The sequence below is a fragment of the Chelon labrosus genome (genome assembly GCF_963514085.1).
Source record: "Chelon labrosus genome assembly, chromosome: 9".
Classification (NCBI taxonomy): Eukaryota; Metazoa; Chordata; class Actinopteri; order Mugiliformes; family Mugilidae; genus Chelon; species Chelon labrosus.
Window position 1 is genome coordinate 3,149,594 of NC_140359.1, and position 14,696 is coordinate 3,164,289.

General features: G+C 41.2%; 1 protein-coding gene across 1 annotated transcript in view; it reads right to left on the reverse strand.

The window, feature by feature from the left end:
- Positions 1–7,574: 7,574 nt before the first annotated feature.
- Positions 7,575–14,696, reverse strand: part of whrnb (whirlin b) — a gene marked incomplete at its 5' end in the record, with an annotated part of 52,148 nt that continues 45,026 nt past the window's right edge. Inside the window, 5 exons of the mRNA XM_084551467.1 lie at positions 7,575–7,840; positions 10,332–10,463; positions 11,648–11,823; positions 12,078–12,786; positions 13,880–13,957. Coding sequence (XP_084407593.1) covers positions 7,664–7,840; positions 10,332–10,463; positions 11,648–11,823; positions 12,078–12,786; positions 13,880–13,957 — 1,272 coding nt within the window. The 3' untranslated portion in view covers positions 7,575–7,663. The remainder of the gene's footprint in view (positions 7,841–10,331; positions 10,464–11,647; positions 11,824–12,077; positions 12,787–13,879; positions 13,958–14,696) is intronic.

Genomic DNA, 14,696 nt, shown 5'->3' on the forward strand with positions numbered 1-14,696 from the left:
TCATCTGTAAACGTCGCTTGTTGCAGGGCGTGTGTTCAGCTAATAAAGTGAAACTCTTGGTTTAGTTTGTGTTTGGTTCTTCTTTCCTTTCTGCGAGGTCAAATATGGACAAACCATGAGCAAGTGCAGGGTCAGAGCATGCAATGTATTTGCTAGGGACAGAGGTGTCCCTTTTCAAGTTTTATTTATTTGTTTTTTTGATTACTTAGTGTTGGTTATGCTTGTTGCTATGATATTTGCTTTAAAATACATGCACCATGACCACACAATGAAAATGATGACATTGCTAAGGCCATTTATCAGTACCAAGTACGCGAACTTGGACTTGTGTACTTGGTAGTTTGGACTTGACAAATTTGATTCTGAAGTACGTAATCTGGAGGACAGAGGACGGTCATTTTGGAACTGGAACAGCAGCACTGTGGAATATCTGGCTGTGCCAAGTCCTCATAAGTTACATATAACAGGTGGGGCAAGTACATATCCAGGCTTTTAGACTGTACTTGGTCAGATGCATATCAAATTAAATTGAATTGGAACAGTATTTGGTCACAGAGCACATATTGAGAAATGCCCTAAATATCCAAACCCTCAGCAGCCCCAGTTTCACTGCAGCCATCCCTACCATCAGCCACATTGTCCTACTTTTCCTGGGGGGTGACAAGATGTTTATAGCCAGATGGGATATAGTTCCACAAGCACTTTCTGGGATTTCCAAAGGGTTGGAAACACCTGGATAGCCTCTAGGGCTAATTTGATACAAATTTAATCAAATTTGTATCAAATATGGTACAGTTTATGGTATATGGCATATGGTACTTTACTTCAGACTGTAATACATTTCATGATGCTTTCTGCAATATGCCACATTTTTTTTCTGTGCAACCTAATGTTGCAGAGGTTCACTTGGTAAGAGTCTTTTGTCGTCCTCAATTTTCACCAACACCATTAAGTGACTTATCACCTATACACTATACTGTATATTTACCAGTTCAGAGAGGACATTCGGAGACAGTTTTTTATAGTTTATTTACTTTAAGAGTGTTAAGACTGTAACGTTAACTAATGTAGTGAAAGACAAAGTAAATTCAGTACCCCAGAACTGTATTTAAGTCCTCTTCAATCATGTATTTTATATAATGCCCGTAAACATCAATTTAATCGCGTTTCCCACACACTATACTGTTTTTCCCTTGACCTTTCATGGGATTCATTTGATATAATAAAATTACAGATGTAGTTTCTCACAAAGCCAGAAGAGGGCGCCGTTGCCAAACTCAGATGACAGCGGTTGAACGTGTGGGCTCTTTCATTAGAAGAGCTGTGAAGCACATGAACTCTGCTGTGACAGAAAACTATTTTTAGAGTGAGTTCCCACTAAAGCAGCATCAGCGCTTGGATCAAAACAGAGAGAAAAAAAAAGCAAAGCAATGAGCTGTCCAGATGTCTCAGCAGGAGAAGTCAGTTTATTCTACCTGCCTACTGAGCTGCAACACTCGGGGCATGGCGTTTCCTGTCAGAAATCATGCAGGAATCATTTTCTGCTGTCAGTCTGGTCCAAACTGTGCAGAGCTGTAGTGCACTGGACGCTGCAGGCCGAGAGATGCAGTATAAGATGTTATGAGTCATTTCAATGCTATGGAAACCTTTTTTTTTTTTTTTCTCTCTAAAGACAACGCTTAGAGCAGCTGAACATATGTCCGTCCCTGCTGTAGTAGTGAAGTGTGGAACACAACACAAAGCTTATATAACCAGAACATCTTGCCAAGTATATACAGATGGAATTCCACACCGCTTGTGTTTCAGTCTGTGTCTGAATAGGTTTCCTATCATGTATGGCCTATAGAGTACATATGTCTCTAGATAAGATACTGAAGCTGATGTTCCAGTCTAATATCTCTTAAGAGGTTTAGACTCATGGCGCTGAACAAAATAATCAAGGAATTACCTCCTCATATCTTACAGCATCTACGATCTACATCTTCTTTCTAGTTTCTGTGTAACCCATTATTGTAAATTCAAAAGTTATGAGAAAATGATCAGACAAAAGAGGGTTATGAGTAAATACTGTTAAATCTTCAGTTTCTATGCCGTGAGTTGATCTGTTTACATTCTGAGAAAAGCTCATTTACATCTAATAATGATGTAAATGAAGAGTTAAGGCTGTCACTGACAACATCATCATGGATTTTAAGAGTCACCTACTACAATGACTTTATCTGTTTTAAGTACTAAATCACATAAAAACTCAAAGAATTTAGCTAGAAACTCAGAGTAAGGAGCAGGTGGGTGATACACCACAACACAAAGAATTGTTTTTGTGTTTTCCAGGATGAGTAAGACTAAGAGTAAGACTTTCAAATGAATTAAAGTTCTGCTTAGGTCTAGGATTAATAGATAATGTGAGGAATGTGATAATTGCTATGACTGGGTGGCGTGGACTCATTTATACTGACGTATTCATCATGCTGCATGTTGTTTATTTCCACATTACAAGTACCGCTGATGGTGACCCATTGCTTTGCTCAGTAAAAAACATTCAAGAGTAAACACTCCTGAGAACTTTTACAGCTCATTGTTGTTTCTAGGCTTGGCCAAATTAAGTTAGTACAACTTCAGACAGTATGATATACTTTTTATTGTCTCAGGAAATCTGTTTGAGGAACATTTTTCTTCCACCATTTCCAAAAAAACTGAACAAAAAAAAAAAAAAAGAATATTGTAAGGGCTGATACAAACAAGATCATGTGACTTGTTCTGAAGGATCATCTTGTGGTAAAACAGCTCTGATAGGACATGGGGAGGGTAATATGCAAGAGACGACAGCAGTTACATCAGCCACAGAGAGATTACATGTTGGTGCTTCACAAAACTCTCCTACCTCTCACCGCTCACTGTATACTACATGTCTATAAATCTACGTGCAGCCTTTTCTGTACAGCACACGTAATTTCTAAGTTTTTGTGAACAAAAAAAGAAAACCATAATCTCATTTAAACATTATTTAGATAACACTATTCTAACCAACACTCGATCCTTGAATTTAGACACCTAGTGTTGCATTTCTTATAAATATGTGCAGTTTCTTTCTCTTTTACCCCACTATAGCAGGACCACGTTATTAGATTACAAAAATATAATATCACCACCGTAAATTAGCTTGGTATTACTTTGGATTGTGTTCACAGATATGTAAAGGGCGGAAAATTAAACATGGAACAAACACCTTTGAAGGAGCCTGCCAAATAAAAGCCACATACACAACTGGTTAACCTGCTTTTCTACAGCAGAGCTTTATGTCCATCTATAGCTGCTCTAGATCGGCTCCTTGTAAATTGGCTCTTGTGTATTTAATAAAAATTTGGGGCTAAGGAAGTAACAACAGACAGAATAATAAAAAAAAAGGGTTCTAAGTGTTTGTCCTTTGTGAATATAAAGCTCCAAAAATCAGAAATCCTTCATTTCCTGTGTTTAACCCTGTGGTCATGAATATAAAGCCAAGGAGATATAACCCTAATGACATCCACACTGTTAACAGTTATCATCGGTTTCAGCTGTAAAACTGGTGGAGCGACACTTTTTAACTGTACCACTACGACACTGTAGACACTCCACACACGATGATTGTCCCAACACAGTTTTTTAGCCACCAATCAGTATCCTACACCTACCTCTATGAAGCTGCAAATCTTTGCACTGCAATTCAAAAGCATTATGACCTGTTTATAACCTAGGAACAAAACTAGAAAGACGTGGACCTGTGTGCTGTAAGAGAAACCCATTACATAATAATAGAAAGGGGTTTTCCTTAGCTTCATTGTGGAAGTGAAGTCAGGACAAGTAGGGAGTCTTCACATCACTTTAGAAATGGTCTCAGTGTACATATTTGGGAGAGTTTGTGTGTCAGTGGACCTCACAAACAGATGATGACACTCACTTGTTTAAAACCAATAAATCCAATCAGTTCTTTACCTCGTAATGGTTCTAACGTTCAGTTGATAATGAAACTGCTGCAGGGACGTTTTGATTCAGCTTTATCCTCACTTTGAAGGTTACTGTAATATTTATAATCTATCCTGAATAAGACCCTGTCATCAGTCATTTTAAATGTCCACGTCCATGTGTAGATATGGTGACAGATTGACTAGTTTGAACAAATAGTTTGCGCAGAGTTGGCACTATTTCTGCTGAAACGGGGACCATTGACGGCTGCTTTTTGGTCTGTTTTTCAGTGACAGCCACAGGGCTCCCTTCTGTCTATATCCATAGACAGATATCGCCAGTTTGGACATCGGAGATCGTCTTTGTCAGTGTTGCCATACTGAGCAGTTTCACGCCGAGCTGGGCAATTTTGAATTTTATTCTTCAAGTGAAACTTAATTTTGGGCTGGTCTTGGATCATTTTGACAGTTTTTCTAATTACACCTAAATGCTAATTTGAAAGAAAAGTAAAGTGCATTTACTTCTTTCTGAGAAACTCAGACTGCTGCAGATGACATAGCCTGTTCAACAAAGGTAGGATCGCAAAAATTCTGTGAGTGCACTGAATGCACTGCTGTCATTACACTGTCTTCACATGACAAGCAGTGCTTGAGTTGCCTCTCTCCAAAGAGGAGAGAAGCTCCATCTGCTGATCAGTGGACCACAGGATGTCATCAAATAACTTCTCAGCAGTCAGATGTGAGTAGTTGTGGTGGTTGGCTGCTGCAGATTGTTCCTGGATGCTTCAACTGAAACTAGAGCAACCAATCTGGGTGCTTGAAGTACTAAACAAAAGTTTGATTTTATACCGTCTCTTCCCTATATTGTTATGTCTCTACGTGGTTGGCCTCTAGCAGATCGGTCCCCCTATATAAACTGGGTTCTAGATTATCTGTTTCTTGCCTTGGTGGCCTTAGTGCTTACTCTGTGGGTTTGGGGTGGTTTTGTGTGTGATGGCTGGAATCCATCAGTTATATCTGACAACAATGGCCTTTGCTTGTCGTGTCCCGGAACCCTAGGATTGCAGCTGACCGCACATTAACTTCAACAGCCTCTGTGTAGTAATCATAATCTGCACTCACTGTAGAGTTAAGTGTCCCGTGTCCATCAGCATACAATAAAGCCTTTACTGTGTGAAGATTTTACAATAGGTGTCCAGTGCCACTTCTAAAGCTGTCCAGGGTTTGAACAGCCTGCAGATGCTTAAGCGCAACCAGCAAAAACTAAAGAGGCCTAGTGCAACAGTTCTCTAATAAATCCTCCCTCATAGAGGTTATCAGGTTCACTTTTCATTGAGACTGTTTCAGGGAGGAGGTCATCCAACACATTCACAGACGTTATACTCAAACTGCAAACTGCAGCCTCTGAAAATGACCACAAAGCTTTCCACTTCAAAATCTGAACAATTGGACTATCGTGGAGGAAGGCTTTGCTAATGGACTGCTGTACTGGGGGGGCTTAACTTTTAGGTGGGTGTTCCTAATAAACTGAACTAATTTTGAACTAATCAGCTGAGCCAATATTTTCTTGTTGCATAGCATTGCATAACATTTTCTTCAATGTAAGCTGCTTCTCCTATGAAGTGGTTGCATTTACTACAACTGCATTTAGTTCTAAGCAGGTGGACCTGCGTAACTGGAGTGTCAGTGTCATTTTCATGTGCTCCATTTTTATTAAGAGATAATGTGATCTGCGCTCCCTGCACAGTGCGTTACCAGATCACTGACCCATTCACCAGAATGTTGGATATGAATTTACTAATTCCTGTGAGAGCTCCATTGATTTCCACTGTGTTTGGAAAATGGTTTCATATTGTGTGGAGTGTGGAACACAGTTAACTTGTTGGGGATATTTGTACAATAAATTAAACTGCTCTTCCACTACATTTTATGAGATAAAAAGTTATAAGGTTATTTTATGTAGGGACTATAAGCTATCTACAATATATACAAAATACTATTTATTTTTGTGTTAGAGACATTGAAGAACAGCTCGACGGCTAGTATTGCTAAAATACTGAAAAGATGAACGTATTGGAAATGATTATGACAGGACGTGCTCCAGTAACCACCATTTGGGTCATTATAAAGGAGCTGGACGTTCTTAAATCTGTTAGGAGAAAGAGTTTTATGTGGTTTCATGTCAAAAGGTCAATTCATGAATCACAGGATTGAGTCAAATTGATTTAATTCAAATGCTTCTTTTAAGGCTGAAAAATGCCATGCAACTGTAATTTTCCTCACTTCAGGTTGGGGTTTTCCTTCATGATACATGAGTCCAAGTATATTTGCAAGAATGTTTGCTTCCAAACTTAAATGAAACTTGCTGAAAGTTCAATAAGAAGACCCGTCCCCTCAGGTGAATGTGGGCTATCCATCTTCCCACGCTGTCAAAATCAGTCTGTCCTTCATTTCTGCATCACTACATCACTCACCCAATGAACTATTCACCTGCCTACTCCCAGCCAATCAATCCCTCATCCCTGTGCATTAAAGTCACTCTGTCCCCATCTCCACCTCTTAATGATCATCCCAAAAGTCTTCATCAGAGGTCTCCTTCAGCCACCTGTTAACTACATCTTCTCGGTCACCACCAGCGTCTAGACTCCTGTCCCTATCTAACTTCATCATTTGAGATTCAGCTCTGTGACACCGTTGCTAACCGCTGAAATATCTCCTTCAATGTTCATGTTTCCTCAATAATTATTCATTCTGCATGCACATGATCTCTCCTTATTGAACCCATAGTCATCGGGTGTAGTGCAAACTGAGCTTCAACAATCATTTTTCTCAGCTGTGGTTTCCCTGCACCCCACCACATCAATAGCCGACATCTCACCACACCCAGAATGGATTGAAAAATATTGCACACACAAAAACAGGGGATAGGAGAAGCAGGTTGCAGGGGAAGCCAGAGTAGGGTATTTCAACAGGCAGCACAGTTCGGTTAATAATCTTACAATTCACCTCCAGTTTCTCCCTCAAATACGTTACGTACCTGGGAGTGTGTTTAATCCTGGTTCTTGTCTATTGTGAGCTTAAGACTGGAAATGTTCCAGTTTTGTGGCCAACTCACATCAGTATTAAAAATTGTCAATATTAAAATTAAATAGTAGTTTCTCTAACTAAACTTGTCTTCAACCTAACTGGGTTCCTACTTTCAAAACTGAATGGGTATTTTTTTTTTCACAAAAATTACAACAAAAAAATAAAACAGAAAGATTATTAAACCAGATCATTTTGACTGTTACTTTAGATATTGGGTCAATGATAATAATACTGATAAAACATACAAGACACTTGATGACCGATTCTCCTGGCTATGATATGACTGGCTGTTTTCAATATTATTCACTGTAGCAAGCACACTATTGGTATTAATTGTTCTCCTTATGAAACATACAACATTCACACTTTGAAGTTAAATGAAAGAAAAACAATTAAACATTTGCAAATAGCATTTGACCCAGGTATGACTTTCATAGCAAATATTAATATAATATGCTTTTCTAAATTTAAATTGTGCAAATCTCTGTCGAGTGCAATCAGTAAATAACATAACACATCTTTCCACTAATCCTTTCCCTGATATTACAGGACAACACCATGTGGACTTCACACGGATCCCTCAAAGCAATTTAACAGTGTCTTTTTTTAAATCAAGCTTCATAAAGTGCAAGTTCCTAGAGTCCTGGCTCAAACACCAGGAAGTCAATGTGGTCCTTCTCTTTGGTCTTGAAGGCCTCAGCGATGATCCGGGCCGCATCTTTGTGCTCCCGACCTCTCAGGGAAATGCTGTTGACCTCCAGAATGACCTGACCCACTTTCAGCTGGCCGCAGTTATGGGCCGATCCTCCTTTCTGTCAACAGGGGCATGGAGAGAAGGAAGGAGGGGACGTGTCATTAGAAGGATGAAGACATTCAATGACAGATTGATCAGTTCAGTTCATTGGAGACTAAAATGGCAGTAAATGAGGTGTTCATTCATCAGTTGGCACATACGTACTTGTGCCAGCTGATGAATGAACGTGCAGATTAATGCTGCAGCTGGGTTTTATAGTGTGTTTTACTTCCCTTAAGTGGCCAGTCTAAATCAGGTAATGCTGCTCTAAAATACAGTTATTGTCAGTGCAGTTCACAAGTCAAAGTCAGTCCAAGTCCCTACTTGAAAAACACATTTTCCTCTATTCTTGTACTTTAATTTAGGAAATCATCTGGTTTGACTTTGGAGGGACTAACATACTTTCTATACTACTTACTTCATTGGTCAGTTTTTGAGAAACATGAAGTTTATGTGTGGTTTCTTGTTTTTATTAAGTCGTTGGTGCCTAACACTTATGGAAAACCTGTTAAGACATGGTTTCAGGGTAGAGATTACAATGAAGATTTTGCCAGGGTCACGGTCAGGCGTTGGAAGATTACCACAAGGACCATTTTGATAATTCTTCCATCAGGCTATAGGGGTCAGGGTCCCGGTAAGACACTTTGTAAAGAGGGTTAGGGTTAGGGCATATGGTTAGGGAATGCACTGAGTTAATAGAAAGTGCTTTTAAAGGTACATAGAAACCCAAATTTGTCTCTGTGTGTATATGTGTGTGTGTGTCACAAGATTATTTGGCCTTCTATTAGGCAGGCTGACAGATCCACAGGCTTAATCTACCTATCTGTCCACTGATCCCTCCTACACTCCAGACAAAAAGGACAACATCCAAAATTGCCCAGTTCAATTTAACCCTCAGTGCTAAACAAGTTTATTTGCTGTGACATTCGATACAAAGGAGCAGCTGAAAACATCACCGCAGGGTATGAAGGCCAGTAATAATGAATTCTGATTCTGCAGATGGGTCACGAAGCACTGTGTAAGGTAATGAATCAGAAACACTCCCAGCTGATTCAGCGCAGCAGCTTCTGGTGGCCCAAAGTTAATAATGCACAAAGCACATTGAAGGATAAATCTGTGTTTTAAGTACATATAAAACAGTTAAGTTATAATCAAACGTAGGCTTTGTGTCGTACAGTGGAAGAGAATAGAATAAATAGAAATAAAACACTGGTCAGCTTGAGTCACAGATGTACGATTTCAATCAGTTGTTTCTTTCAGAAAAACTGTGGCATATGGGAGCAAACATTTTTGGCACCCAGGTTTGATTTCGGTCACTGTTTTCTTCTGACAGGTTTTTGGACAAGCATCAAACCACCTGTCAGTGCTGACAATGTTCCTGAAGGTGTCAACAGAGGAGGCCAGCTGTTCCCAACAATCTGCAGCAGACCTGATTGTGTGAGAGAGCGATGCGTGAGAGAGCGACAAGCTACAGTACATTTTTAATGGAAGCCTGTGAAGCCCAAGCTGAGGAGGAACTGACTCAAACCTTTTTTGTCCTGACGCATCAACCAATCATAGTTGTTTGCTTCACCCATCGCTGTGTTATATTGATCACTGATCAGGCATAACATAATGACCACCTTCCTAATATTGTGTAGGTCTCCCTTGTGCCTCCAAAACAGTTGTGTCTCATCAGAGAATGGACATGGGCCTTCTGAGGGTGTCCTGTGGTGTCTGGCAACAGAATGTTGTTAGTGGGGGCCTTTGGGTCCTATGGGTTGAGGGGAGGGGCCTCTGTGGATCATCCCACAGATACTTGATCAGTTTGGGATCTAGTGAATTTGGAGGCCAGGTCAACACCTTGTGCTGTTCTTCATGTTTTTTGAGTTGTTTCTAAACTGTTTTTGTGTGTGCCTGGTCTGGTCTAGGTGGGTGGTACATGTCTAAGTAACATCCACATGAATGAATGCCAGGTCCAAAAGTTTCCCAGCAGAACATTGAATTGTCACAAGATGGTGAATGTTATTTACTTCTCCTGTCAGTGGTTTTAATGTTGTGGCTGCTTGGTGTACAGTCAATGCCCGTTCCAAACCCCACCGTTGATGATGTTACAGAGTGCTTGAGTGTCACTCCAAAGGCAGCAACATCACTGGCAACCATCCGGGTTGAAGCTTTTATCACCCATTGTGTGAACGCACCATTATTAAGCACTAATGAAACTCAAGGATTCCCAGCTCGTAAGAGACTGGGAGGTGGCTGAGGCTGCAAATTGTACAATGATTAACTGTTATCGCCTCTCATCATCTGCTTATGTAAAACATTTCTGAAATGGATATCTAGAGCTTTGCTTTCTTGGTGCTTTGTTTGGCTTAACAATATATAAACAGTTTTAGAGAAACATATCAAGATTTGTATTACAGATACTAATCAGACCAGAGGTTCTGTTAAATATGAGGGGCTGCTTATTATAAAAAGCAATCATACAAAGCAGTAACTTCAAGACAAACTGTTTTGTGTCACCGTCTTACCTGAATGGTGACTATGCGCGGTAAAGGTTGGCATGTATTGGCTCCACCTTCTATAGCGATACCCAGGGTACTAGCATTTTTCACCACTCGAACAAGATTAGTGGAAGGCGCTGGGATGGGTGAGTTAGTCTGCTGTGAAAACAGACAGAAGAGAAATCAGAGGCAAGCTACAAGGAGCATGGTGCAATAATGTCAGAACTGAATGCTAAGGCAGGTAACTCGATGGCATTCTTTTAATATTCAGTCTGATCTTAGGAGAAGTAGTAGTCTTCTTTTTTTTTCTTTGGTCTTTTAGCAGCCTATATGCTAGCCAGCTGCCATTAAAACAGAAGAGGAAAAAGGTGTTTTGATGCTACAGAGATGTGGTTTTGGTTTAGGGCAGAGCTAAAATAAATAACTACATAAGGTCAGGCTTGGCTGAAGCCTGATACTGATCTGATCTGATCAACTTAAAATGTCTGGATCGGCCCTGGTCCTGATCTCCTGATACCGTTCGGGTCATCCCTAGTTTGTTGGCTCAGATGGATCACATTTAATAAACTTTCATAAATTGTTTGGCCAAACAGTAGAGTACCACTCTGGAAGCGAGGTCAACATTACAAAACCCACCTTTGCTATGCTTCCTCTCTTCCTACCTAGCTAGCTACCTATCTAGCTACCTCCTGTTGGTCCTTTTAGGTTACCTTCCACATTTTCACACATACTCAACACACTCAACTGCCACCCATCCAATGTGTGTCTTACATCACTGCTACTTTGCACTACCATTCCTCACTGTATTCCCAGACAGATATGTGGCCTCTTCTGGTTCTCAGCAACTTGGACTGTGTTAGTAACATGTGGGGTTTGTTTAAACTGTGGTTTTACCTCTAGTTAATGTGGGTGTAATCACAAATGTAGATGCAGGCCAACATACTGAATATGGACTGAAATGGAGGTTGGCTTTGCAGAGGTATTATTTTCTCTGTATTGGTTGAAACATGCCTCATAATGAAATCCAAATGGTGCTTTGTCACCAGTACTAGACTGCAAAAAATGAATGCTACTGCTCTTTGTCAGCAAATGAATTGAAACCGTTCAGACTGCTGCTGTACAGTGTTGTACTTGGGACACAGCACATACTGTTGTTCTGTGTTATACTGTTTTTATCTGATTTTCTCTGTAAAAACCTGTGACTCTCTTAATTCATTAAAATGTAGTGAAAGCCACAGTGGTGCCACCCAGGCCAGTATTGATTTACAATCTGACTATGAGTTAACTATGAGCATCATGATGAATCTCATGAGTGATTATCTATGACAGAATGAAGGCCTTACTTGTCTGTTGGCTCCTGGAAGAGGTGCGTGGGCCCCTGGATGTTCAAGATGGCCCAGCTGGTTCTTGCTGGGGCGAGGGCTGCCGTCCTTACTGAGGCCTCCTGCTTCTGCGATATCCACACCGCTGTCTTCACTCAGAGTCTGGCCACTGTCTGACAACTGGGACAGGGTAGCCCCTGCAGGGGACATTATCTAGTTAGCATACAAACAGGTGATGCATCAAGACATACCTGTCAAGACAATATAACAAAATCTCTAACAAATCAAGAGATCCGCAAATCTATGCACATTTACTTGCATTATTTAATCACTTAGGCAGGATTCTTGTAATAATTTACAATTTATGCTCTTAATTGTAACTTGTATGATAAAGTTTAAATTATATTTATTTCCACACCAAACACAGGCAACAAACACATTGACAGTGTACCTCTTTGTTGAGGTCTGGAGTCTGCAGACAACCGATTCATATCTGTCACAGCGACTTTCTGAGTAAAGGCAGGCGAGCAGGGCCGATCAGGACTGCAGGGTGGAGCAGCAGGTGTAATGAGAGAGGGGCAGGGTGAGGGACATGGGGAGGGATGGGGAGATATATGAGGGGAAGGCATAGGAGATGCCGCTTTGGAAGAGGTCGCAGACTTTGACAAGATGCAGGACTTTTCATAGGAGCTGGATCTGGACGAGAGCTTGACTGATGCCTCTAGCTTGGCAGACTTGGAGGAGTCCCGGTGGTGCAGGAAGCCCGGGCAGGTTTGATGTCCTGTACTGGGCCAGTTATGGTGGGCAGCATGGTGGTGGAAATTATGAGCGAAGTGGGGGTGGTTGTGTTGTTCAGCGTCAGAGAGCTGGAGGGAGCTCTGGCAGGTGTGATGGAGCGCATTTAGGGAAGTGTGGTGGCTGGCACCAGCGCAGGTGTGGTGGGCAGTGTCTGGGGAGGTGGTGGGGAGGGATTTAAGTGACTTGTGGAGGCAGTTGTGGAACAGCCGGGTGGGGCCGGTGAAGAGCAGGCTGGAACCAGTCTGCACCAGCCGTGCTGAAGGCTTCCGGCTGAGCTCCATCTCTCTGGGTGACCTGCTCTTGGTGTGATGAGGAACAGCTCTGAAGGGTGGAGGAGATTCACCAGAAGCCTGCATTTCATCCTGTCAGTGAAAAAAAAAGACAGCATACATATACCCTACTTGAATGGTGCATTGAATGGGAATAGGGATGTTGGTCCTTTTGGTCAGTTTGTCCACCAGCCACAAGCTCATACCCATATCACTTCTAAAGACTTTGAGACTCCATCCATCCATTTCCATCAATTTATAAGAGGTCCAGTCCTAGTGGTACCAGCCTAAGCAAGGAATTCCCAATCTCCCTCTCTCTCTATCAGTGCTTCCCAGTTCCTCTTGAGGTATCCCAGCTCAGTTGAGATATGTAATCACTCCAGTGAATTCTGGGTCTACACCAGGTTACCCTCCCAGCTGGCCATTTTCGGCAAACCTCCAAGGGGAGGCGCCCAGAAGGCATCCTCATTAGATGCCCAAACAACCTTTAGTGGCTTCTTCCTGTGCCAAGGAGTCGGGACTCTACTAATTCTCCAGCTGGACCCACCACCAACAGGCATTGGGGTTGTGTGCAGTGTAATCTGGGCAGCAGACAAAGACAGGGACGTAGGTCTGCTGATTTGTGGCATCGCAAACTGATTTTGACATAAATTTTCTAAATCTACAAACCCTGCTCGTATTTAGAAAAAAACAACAACATACTTTTACCTGTGTACTCAAAATCTATGATTACAAGAGCACATCCCTGATTCAATTTGGACACTTCCCATGCTTTCCTCCTTCTCCTGCCTCCAGCTTTAAAGTTACAGTTACAAATGAATTGTCTAATGAATCCGTGGTCAGATTACCATGAACTGTGCTGATCAGGGCAATGCTCCCATGGGAATCAACTCTTGATTTTAGTGTCTTCATGTCTCAGCCTCAGGGTAAGCTTCCAACTGTAGCCCCAGTAGAGAGTTAATTATCCTAATCTTTGTTGTTGTTGGAAATAATGAATATTACAGCTTCAACATAACCCCGAGTGGGACATTTACACCTCATGCTCTGTGGCGCATCGGATCTGAATTTTTTAAACCAAATGTGATGCCTCAGGTGTTAAAGATGGCCCAGTACAGAAAACCATTCACATACAGTCACAGTCCTTGCATATATATATATTGTGAATTAAACAAAGAATGGCACATACCCGTGAAGTGTTTTGTAAGGCATTAATAGTCTTCTCCTCCTGGTCTTTTTCTGTCAAGCCACCCAGGGAGGCATCAGTCTGAAAGAACCCAAATGATCGTCACTGTGCTGCAGTGCTCCGGTACAAACATGGTATGGTTTACTTCAGCCTACTTAATGCAGATGCCAGATGGCTGGGATTTGCCCCAGGAGACAACATAATGAGCGCAAAAAAAGTTTAGACACTTAGAACAAAGTGTTTGAGTTTGTTTTTTTTTTCTCCCGTAACAGCTGAATTATTGGAGGCTGGAGGCTTTATTGTTTCATTGCAGCGGTTTTCAAAGTGGACTTCAGGGAGCCCCAGCAATCCTTTGAGGGCACCCAGATGGTCCTCCATTAACATGTGCAATGCCTGTATTTCACTATTTTCATTCACTCCAAGTTAGCCACAAAGAATATGGTTTAAAATAGCTCCTAGAAAAATGTTGTCATAGCAGATTGGTGAAAAATGGAAGATTTTAAAATCTTCAACTTCTTCAAGAGAATCAACTTGCACACATATTTAATATTTAATATTTTTTTTCTCCAATAATTAGCTTGGTACGGAATAGCTTGCATACTTTTTGTCTTTTGTTGATGTTTGATTTATGAAATATCCTCCTTAGCCAGGCTTGAACTGCTGAGAGTGAATTTTATTTTGAGTTGCTTTCACTGATTACCTCTAAATAAAGTTGCTGCTATTGTTACTACCTGCAATCGGGAATACAATCACACTTTCTTTTGCTGTAACCACCTGTTATTACCGAATTTCATTTCTGGTTTTACTGTGAGTCTTGTGT